General features: G+C 32.8%; 1 protein-coding gene across 1 annotated transcript; it reads left to right on the top strand.

Annotated features, from left to right (window-relative positions):
* Positions 1 to 5,308: 5,308 nt before the first annotated feature.
* LOC110666841 (O-fucosyltransferase 20) lies at positions 5,309 to 9,655 on the top strand. Its single transcript, XM_021827479.2, has 6 exons — positions 5,309 to 6,262; positions 6,842 to 7,010; positions 7,805 to 7,894; positions 8,153 to 8,436; positions 8,564 to 8,822; positions 8,966 to 9,655. The coding sequence occupies exons 1-6, from the start codon at positions 5,514 to 5,516 to the stop codon at positions 9,200 to 9,202; spliced, it is 1,788 nt and encodes a 595-aa protein (XP_021683171.2). The 5' UTR covers positions 5,309 to 5,513; the 3' UTR covers positions 9,203 to 9,655.
* Positions 9,656 to 9,749: the final 94 nt, after the last annotated feature.

The following is a 9,749-nucleotide window of genomic DNA, read 5'->3' on the forward strand; positions in this document are numbered from 1 at the left end:
TGCAAAATTTTTTAAATTTTCTTTTATTCATTTATTGCATTTCATTCATCCATATATAGATAATTCATACACTTATACATAAACCACACACATGTCTATACCCATATACAAACATTTGCATATAGTTTTCATATAGATTACACTTAGTTTTAATTCAATTTATGCATTCATTTTAGGATCATGCATATCATAAAAAATAATTTTTTTTACCTTGTCCTTAGAGGATTGAGAATTGCTTTGAAGAGCAATTAAGCTTACTTTTAGAAGGGTTTGATGGATTGAAAGTTCTAGATAGGTGCAAAGTTATTAGATTCTTGCTTTAGTTTATATCTTCTTAGCCAAGGGCCACCCAATCAATTGCATTGACTTTGAGTGCCTAGAGAAAACTCTAAGGTGAGAAGTAGCTAATTGATGTCTCACCAATCCTAGAACAATCTTCCTAAACCTTTCAAGGCGAAATCATAGCATACACTTGAAAAAGATATGATCTAGGCATTCTTTGAATTTTAAATCCATATTTTAGCCTTAGCCAACCTCACTTAAAAATTTCCCTTTGGAACCAATTTGAGCCTACATTTATCCCTCTTATTCCTTTAGAACCCACATTAATGCCTAGCCATAACCCAAACACTTACCTACCCTCCATGAGAATAATTCTTTGAGTGATAGATACACTTAAAAAAATATATAAAAATAAAAAAAATAAATAACAATTAGTTGGGAGAAGTGGCTAAAGTAAAAAGGCTAGCAAATTCAATTATGGTATGTAAAGTAATTCACCACTCAAGTATACAAAGAAATGAGTTTGGGGGTGAATTGAAAGGGACAATTGTAATTCAAAGTCAATGTTATTTATGTAGTCCCTCTAAAAGCTTCAAAATTATATGCTAGTATTGGTGAATAGTTGTAAAGTTCCTTCTCCAAATTGATTCAAAAAAAAAAAAAAAATTAAAAAAAAAAAATTTGTGTGTCTTGATCTTTTAATAATTTGATTATTCTCATATTTTGTTACCCTTATCCCTTTCTTGTTAGCCACATTATCACCCCCCTTAGCCCCATTACAACCCTTGAAAGTCCTTTTGATCTTTTGATGGTGTTTTGCTACATTAGTGGAGATTGGAATAGGAAAATTGCCTATGGGATTGTGATATCATTAATCCATTCATTTACTTCCATCATTATTTGAGACACTTTAGTTTATGGATTACCTTATAGTCTATTTAGGCATGATTGTTCTTTGTGATTGATTGGTTTGGGCTTGATGATATGGATAATTGACCCAAGGCTAAGCGGTGATAACTTTGGTAAGGATTGAATTCTTTGCACCTTGAAAGTGGGTATATGGTGTGTTGGTTGCTAAAGGTAAGCTTGAGAATTTGGATAAGTAATTTTCATAAATTTAAGGTAAGGTACCCCAAATTGCATTAATTGTTTTTAATTTGCTTGAGGACAAGCAAAGGTTTGAGTTTGGGGGAATTTGTTACACTCATTTCATATAGGCATTTTAGGGTAGTTTTGCATCCATTTTGCCCTTATATTTTAGTATATTTTATGTTTTTAGCTTTATTTTAGTTTAATTGCTAATTTTAGATACTTTATATTTGATTTTTGTAATTTTGTTGTTTTTGATAGGATTTTGTGGCAAATTGAGGATCAATGAGTGCATTAGGAAGTGATTTGAAGAAATTTGGGATTCTTTAAGCATGGAGGAAAGTTGAAGAAATCAAGCCTTGAAAGAGCAAACCAGCCGAAATTTGCTTGAGACCTTGCTTAAGGTCATGCTCAGGGTAAAGCGGCAATGCTTAAGGTGCAACACAAGTCAAGCATGAGCAGAAAAGTCCATTTTACTATAAGTCTGCCGAGATTTATTTGAAGGTCCGCTTAACCTTAAGCGAGCATAAAGCGACCAGAGGCTAAATTTGCTAAGAAGCTGCTTAGGGTTAAGCCGAACCCTAAGCAGAATGCCCAGAACGTGAATAGTGCTGCTGACTTGGATAATTTTACACCTCATTTTCTATCCACTCCTTGTCTTTTATTTACTTTTAGGGTAACTTTTAGGGACCATATAAATTCATCATTTCCTTATTTTTGCCACAAGAGGAAGAGGGAGAAAAACAAAAAAGGAAAGAAAATTTAATAGAAAGGGAGAGGAGGCGCCATTTTCTCTTGGAGGAGGAGCTGCTGCACGAGTTTTTGAGCTCCAGAAACCAGAGACCTTGGTTCTTCCACCTGGGTTTTCCTATTTCAGTCCTTTTATCATGTTTTTCTTTATTCTTCCATCTATATTTCTTGTAAATACCATCATGAGTGAGTAATTTCTTTAGATTTCAGAGTTGGGAAATATGTTTTAGATTAATTTGTGGATTTGGATTGGGTATTTCCTTATTTTACATGAATATGAGTTTTGATTCCTTCCTTGTGTGCTTGATTTACTTGCCTAATGTTGGTACCCATTGGGTATTGTGTTAATCTTTGATTGAAGGACCGAAAGGTGAAGGTCATTGATAGTTAATCAAGGATTGGAACTTAAAATCACCTAGATTTAGAAATAAACTAGGACTTTAAGAGGAATTAATTATTGGTTACAAAACTTCATGGGTTTTAAAGTAATCAAATACATACGAAAGTAGGTTTGGTTATTTTTAGAATACGCTTTGATTTGCTTGAAAAAGATATCAAAGAGATTTAGAATCAATTTCCTTCAAACTCTATTTTTCCCTAAAAATTGGAATGCCCAAGACAAATCCCAATTAATTTATGCATAAACCCCCAACTCTGGAATCACTTTTACCATAATTAGACTTTCGTTTAAATTACCCATTGTTAATTTTAGTTTAATTGCAAACTAGAATTAGAATTTATTTGTTTGCTCTTTACCCATTTCAATTAGATTAATCAGTTTACCTTGCTCATTTACATTTACCATTTATTCATTAATCATTAGCCCAAATAATCGCTTCATCCATAGTTTAGTAATCAAACAGCAAATCCTCGTGGGAACGATACTTGATTCATCACTTTATTACTTGAGACGACCCGTATACTTGCGGATAAGTCACAACAGCCACAGGAGGATATTTTTTTGAGGTTAACCTGCTTTCTCCCTCGCAGGTCGATTACTAATGCTTGTGTAAACTTGTTAAATCTTTGAATTTCCGCATGTGTTAGAAATGTTTATTTGATTTTGGTCTGTAAACTAAATTATTATTTGGACCTGTAAACTTAATATTCTATGCCTGTTTGATGGATTGGATGAGGGAGCTGAGCTCCCATTTATTTTTATGCTGATGAGTATGTGGAGGGTGAGCTGAGCTCTCCAATTGAGTATTTATTGTGTTTACAGGTCGGGTGAGTCGAAAACTCCCTGTTGGAAAGTCCATTTTATGGCCGGACTCTGTCCGTTTGGTTTCTTGAAATTAGGCCCAAATGGGCCTTAGAATTGGGTAAATGAACAGTTAGGCTTACTACGGGCCTCAGGGGCTTTAAGCTGGCCCAGGTCCTAGTGCCGGTCCGGCCCATAGGTTGGGTCGTGACAATAATATATATATATATATATATATATATATATACTTTTTTAGCCGTATCCAAAAATTACCTATACATTTAAAAAAATTAATTTCTTTTGAACATACAATGTATATTTTATTTATATTTATTATTTATATAGTAAAAATTTAAAAAATTAAAAAACCTGCAAATGACTATGTCAAATAGGTTAATAGAGATTAATACACGTCCATCTACTTAACCCTGAGTGTGAAAAGTGAATCATTTAAACTTCTAATGCATTTTATTTATTTAGTTATAATAATAATAATAATAATAAATAAAAATATTAATCTTATTATTATATTAATTAGTATCTGTGTTTTCGGTTGTCAATTACTTAATATGTTAGTTCAAGTCATACTTTACTTATATTTTATTTTTAAGAAAATTGATATTTTTAATAAAAAAAATTAATTAATTAATTTTTAATAACTAATTAAATTTAATTATTTATTTTACAATATTCACTTATTCCTACTTTTATATAATTAAAATAAATTTTATTTGTTTTATATTATAAGTTTGTAGATATATGAAATAATTAATGGAAGTAAAATTTGGTGTTTAATGTATTTATTTATTTTATTTTATTAAATAATTTTTAGTGATTTAATAATTCTTATAGGGTTAAGATGATAAAATTATTAAGGATTTATATTCTAATCAAGTTATGATAATTTTTTATCTTTTTTTTAATGTTGTCTTTTTTTTTCTTAATTATTAATTTAATTGCATTTAAATTAAAATTTATTGATTAAAAATTTTAAATTTATATGAACTCTAAATTATTTTAAATAATACATTGCTTTATATTAATATTATTATATATCAATTATAAATTAATTATATTTTTTATTTATTAATTTTTTATTTTAACTAATTATTTTTTATAAAATTTTATATTTAATTGAATTTATATTATAAGTATGATTAAGAATTTTAAATTTATTTAAATATTAAAATTAATTTAAATAATAAAAATATAATTATAACTAATTTAAAAAATAGAAGGCATTTTTAGCAAACCCAATATACTCCTTTCCTATATATATAGAGAGAATTATATTATTTTAGCTCTAAAATAAATTATAAAAACACATATATTATATGAGTAATTATTAACATAAGTTAATAATTTAAACACTTTAATTACATTATGGTTTTTCCAAATACAAGACTTCAAAAATTCAAAGTAATAGAAAATTTAATTTTCGGGTGGAAACTCTTTATCATCTACAATATTTTGTGGTTTTGATAAAAAAAAATAAAAATTTATTACATAAAAGTTAAATATTTTTTTTTTCTTTTTAATTAAAAAAAATAAATATTTAAACATTTTATATGATTATCTCTTTAAGACATGATTACAAATTTTAATTGCTTTGCAATTTTCTAACCTAAGCAAACATGGACCGAAGAGTCATTACAAAGAAAGGAAGTAATTAACCTCTTCTAATCTTGGAGGAATTATTAGGTGCACCCGGTGCACATACACCTTCTCTCACAATCATGTGAGACCCACTTCCTATATAATAGGAAGGACCCACTTTCTGTGAGAGAGGGATATATAGGAAGGACCCACTTTCTGTGAGAGAGGGAGCACTATTTTTTAGTGCACCGGATGCACCTAATAATTAGCCCTAATCTTGAGCTTAACAATATTAATCTTTTCAATTACGTAAATCGCACTTAGATGGTAATCACTATCTTTAAATAAGCTCTTCAAAACCGTCCAAAGCACACCTTCTCCTCTCCTTCTCCATCCTTTGCCAACAACGCGTATAGACACTTTCAGCTCTGGGACTTCGCGTTCCCGCCGCTCATTCTCTCTCCTTTTCTTCTTCTTCCTCTTCTCTCTCCGTGTATGTGTCTGTAATCAGGGATTATCTCCCTAAGCATCTCTCCATCAAGAAAGCTAAAAAGGCCTCTCTTTCTCTTACAGAAGCAAGAGAGTTCTTAGTTTAATGGCAAAATCGAAGTACAATGCACAAAAAGTTTCTTATATTTCTGTTCCATCGCAAGTAATCAACACTTTATCTTCTTCTTCTCTGCAGACTCTGCTTCTATCGCCAAAGAAACCATCAAGGAACAGGTTCTTAAGCTGTAGTTCATATAAGAACCCAAGAGTTTGGTTCTTTGCTCTGTTTCTATTTGGTTTTCTTCGTATGCTCAAGTTATGTTTCGATCTTGACCCTTTGGTACCTTTCTATCCATATCCATGCGTCACAAGTCAAACTCAGGAGAAATCAAGATCACAGCTTGTTTTCCCTTCAGATGGTGTAGAACATGGCCAAAAAGACCAAGAGGCTGCGCCTTTTAACGATCTGGGGTCAAAATCTGAGGTGGGTTCGGCTTCAAACAATGAAAAAAGTAGTGAAAGCGCTGCCAAAGACGAGTATTTGAAGAGTATTGTTAAATCTAAGCCCCTAACATCAAATAGATATGGAAAATCAAATGGGGACGGAAAGGGGAGTGAGTTCTGGAAGCAGCCTGATGGATTGGGTTATAAGCCATGTTTGGACTTCAGTTCGGGGTATAGGAGAGGGAGTGAGGCGATAGTGAAGAATAGGAGAAAGTATTTACTAGTGGTGGTTTCTGGTGGTATGAATCAGCAGAGGAATCAAATTGTGGATGCTGTGGTGATTGCAAGGATCCTTGGAGCTGCTTTGGTTGTTCCTATCCTGCAAGTCAATGTCATATGGGGAGACGAAAGGTAAAAGAACTGGCTGGGCATTATATTTTGAGCTAATGTCTCCATTTTGTTCTGAAAATTTTCTTCTTTTCTCATCCCATGAGTTGCATTTAAGTTTTTGACAAAAAAAAAAAATGCTTCTAAAAATTGTTTTCAAGTTTTATTTTTTCCAGTGTCATTTAGGCAAAAAAGGAAAGAAAAACAAAGGAACTGAGTTTTAATAAACTCTTCCTATGAAACAAAGGGAACTTCTTTTCCTGGGTAGTTTGGGCTGTTTTCTGCTTTCGGCAACATTGTTATTGTTTTGTTGTTTAGGCAATTTTGATTCAGTTTTCAATATGAAAGTTTTCTACTTCAAATTTTGCTGTCCCAAACAAAAATTTTCCAATTTTCATGCATTTCTGGCAAATTAATCCAGTGATTGTTTAATACTTTTACCTCATTTTGACTGAATTCTGCAGTTCCCCATTTTCTATGATAGGTTATGCAAATTAAAATTTATTCCTTTTTCTATCTTTAAATGGTTTGTGTTGTGTTCTTGCATTGCAGAGAAAATTAATGTTGGTTTTTTTTTTTTTTTATTCTCTATGGTGAATGCAGTGAATTTTCTGATATATTTGACCTGGAGCATTTTAAGCGAGTTCTAGCTAATGACGTGAGGATAGTTTCATCATTGCCATCCACACATATAATGAAAAGGGCAGTGGAGGAAAAACGAACTCCTCTACATGTATCTCCTCAATGGATCCGTGCACGCTATCTCAAGCCAGTAAGAATTCTTGCTGAAAATTTGTGCTTTTTGTCTAGCCGCTTTAGCTTCTTTCTATTGCTTTGTGCTTTAGAGTAAATGATGTAACTTCTTTCAGTTGCCTTTGTTTTTGGAACTTTTGTTGAATTTATGCTTGAGTAATTGCTTTAGCTTCTTTCTATTGCTTGCTACTTTGGAATTGTTGCTTAGTTTGTTCTTTGGAGTAATTACTTCTTGGTTGTTTGCGAGTATGATATACTGATTCGGTACATGGAAGAAAGAGAAAGACCAAAAGGATAGATAAGGCACCAGCTGTTAGTTTTAACCTAGGCAAAAATGGCCCACAATTTGTTAGTCATTGGGTATGAATGGGTGCTTTTTTGGATTTTGCCTTTGGGTTTGAGAATATTGGATTCTGGTAGTTGCAGAAATATGTTATAAATTCTCTGGATGTTGAAATTTGTCTTGACAAGGTAGCTGCATATGCTATGGAGACAAAATAATGGACAAAAATGTAGGAACAGTTTCTTAAGTTATTGGGCACTATTTTCTTTAAGGCCGTCCATGGTAACTAATTAATCTCATATTACTAGTGGATAGTTTTTAGTTGTTGGATGGAATTCTTAATGAAATTTATTATCAATGTATTTGACTCCTTGCTACAAAGGGAATGACCAATCCAAGGTATTGCTGATTTTTACATCAATTTCATTATCTATGTATGGAAATTCTTGTGACTTGGCATAAGACAAAATGCACCAGTGGGTACCAAATGACACAGTTCATCTTACACTTAATTCTCTTTTTTTCTGCAGCTTAATCGGGAAGGGGTTTTGCTTTTGCGTGGTTTGGATTCAAGGCTCTCTAAAGATCTTCCTTCTGATCTTCAGAAACTTCGTTGCAAGGTATAGTAGGATTTCTGTCTTGCTATTTCCATTTTACGTTCGGTTTAGTTGACTGAAGAGCTTAATTTGGACTTCATGAAAGATAAAGATTTTGCTCAATTACTTCATCCTCTGACCAAATAATTTTAAGTTGAAAGTGGTGAAAAGTATGTTGAGAAAGTCCATCTTGCTCTGAACATATTTTTCATCAAATGTCATTCTTCAGAAATTAAGGTTCTAAATATAGCTGCCTCTGATTTCTTATTTGTTTGACTTTAGGTGGCATTTCATGCATTGAGGTTTGCTCCATCAATTATGCAGCTTGGTAACAGACTTGCAGAGAGGATGCGGAGCAAGGGACCCTATCTTGCTCTTCATCTACGGATGGAGAAGGATGTATGGGTGAGGACAGGGTGCCTTCCTGGTTTGAGTCCCAAATATGATGAGATGATCAACAATGAAAGAAAACGAAGGCCTGAACTCCTTACTGGAAGATCAAATATGACTTACCATGATAGAAAACTTGCTGGTCTCTGCCCCTTGAATGCCTTGGAGGTGACAAGGTTAGAATTTGAACCAGATGCAATGTGTACTATAAAATATTAAAACCAAGTATTGCACTATCTACTCTTTTCCATATAATGGATTTCTAATAGATTGCATTTTTTTTATATGTGGTGTTAATGTCAGGCTGCTTAAAGCTCTTGGGGCTCCAAAAGATGCAAGAATATATTGGGCTGGAGGGCAGCCACTTGGTGGTAAAGAAGCTTTGTTGCCATTAACCATTGAATTTCCTCATTTCTACAATAAGGAAGATTTGGCCTTGCCTGGTGAACTAGAACCATTTGCAAACAGGGCTTCCTTGATGGCTGCCATTGACTATGTAGTATCAGAACAGAGTGATGTTTTCATGCCATCTCATGGTGGAAATATGGGTCATGCAATCCAGGTATAGCCCACTATGACCATAATTGTTACCAATTAGTATGTTGTTACTTCCAACTTTCAGTAATCATAGTCCGTGAAAACAATTTCCCAGTGTATAAGGTGCAAAACATACTTTGCCTAAACCGAAGTTTGTTCTTGATACAGGGACAACGGGCATATGCAGGGCACAAGAAATATATCACCCCTAACAAAAGACACATGCTTCCTTATTTTCTTAATTCCTCTGTCCCTGAAGCAGAGTTCAATAGAATCATAAAGGACTTGCACCGTGATTCCTTGGGGCAACCAGAACTGAGGAATAGCAAAGCTGGAAGAGATGTCACAAAGTATCCAGTTCCTGAATGTATGTGCAAGGATTCACATACTCGTTCCTCCATGTGATCAAGTGCAAAAGATTGCCAACATAGAGATCAGAATGCAACAGATTGCTTCATTCTGAAAATTGGCATTTCATCAATGAAATCCCTTGAATCTGAGCTGTCTTGGATGTGATGCTTACAATATTCCAGGCAATGATGGTTTTAAGGAGCACCATTTTTGAAGCGCAGGCACGGCAGGTGTGCTTTCCTTGCAAGTAAACTCATTATCTATCCTTACGTATATGTATGTACTGTACATGAGAGGTATTATAGGTATATTTAGAGAAAAGATATATTATACTGAGGCATTTTTTTAATTCTTTACAGTTCATAGGCCAATTTTCTCCTTCAGCATAGATTTTTCTTTTTTACCAAATTCATTGTTTGTACTAAATCTATGTACCACAGATCCATACGGGTATATGTAAAATAAATAAGTTCCATTCATATTCTATCTGATGGAAAGTTCATGTTATATTAGAATTCTGTTACAATGTCAGTTTTATTTTTATTATTATTTTATTTATTTATTTATTTATTTTCATTAGGATACCTATTATCTAGTCCAA

This window comes from Hevea brasiliensis, chromosome 8, assembly GCF_030052815.1.
Source record: "Hevea brasiliensis isolate MT/VB/25A 57/8 chromosome 8, ASM3005281v1, whole genome shotgun sequence".
NCBI lineage: Eukaryota > Viridiplantae > Streptophyta > Magnoliopsida > Malpighiales > Euphorbiaceae > Hevea > Hevea brasiliensis.

Coding starts and splice junctions, on each gene's coding strand:
- LOC110666841 (XM_021827479.2), top strand. CDS start 5,514: ATGGCAAAATCGAAGTACAATGCACAAAAAGTTTCTTATATTTCTGTT. Junction 7,011..7,804: donor GTGCACGCTATCTCAAGCCA/GTAAGAATTCTT, acceptor TTTTTTCTGCAG/CTTAATCGGGAAGGGGTTTT. Junction 8,437..8,563: donor AATGCCTTGGAGGTGACAAG/GTTAGAATTTGA, acceptor TGTTAATGTCAG/GCTGCTTAAAGCTCTTGGGG.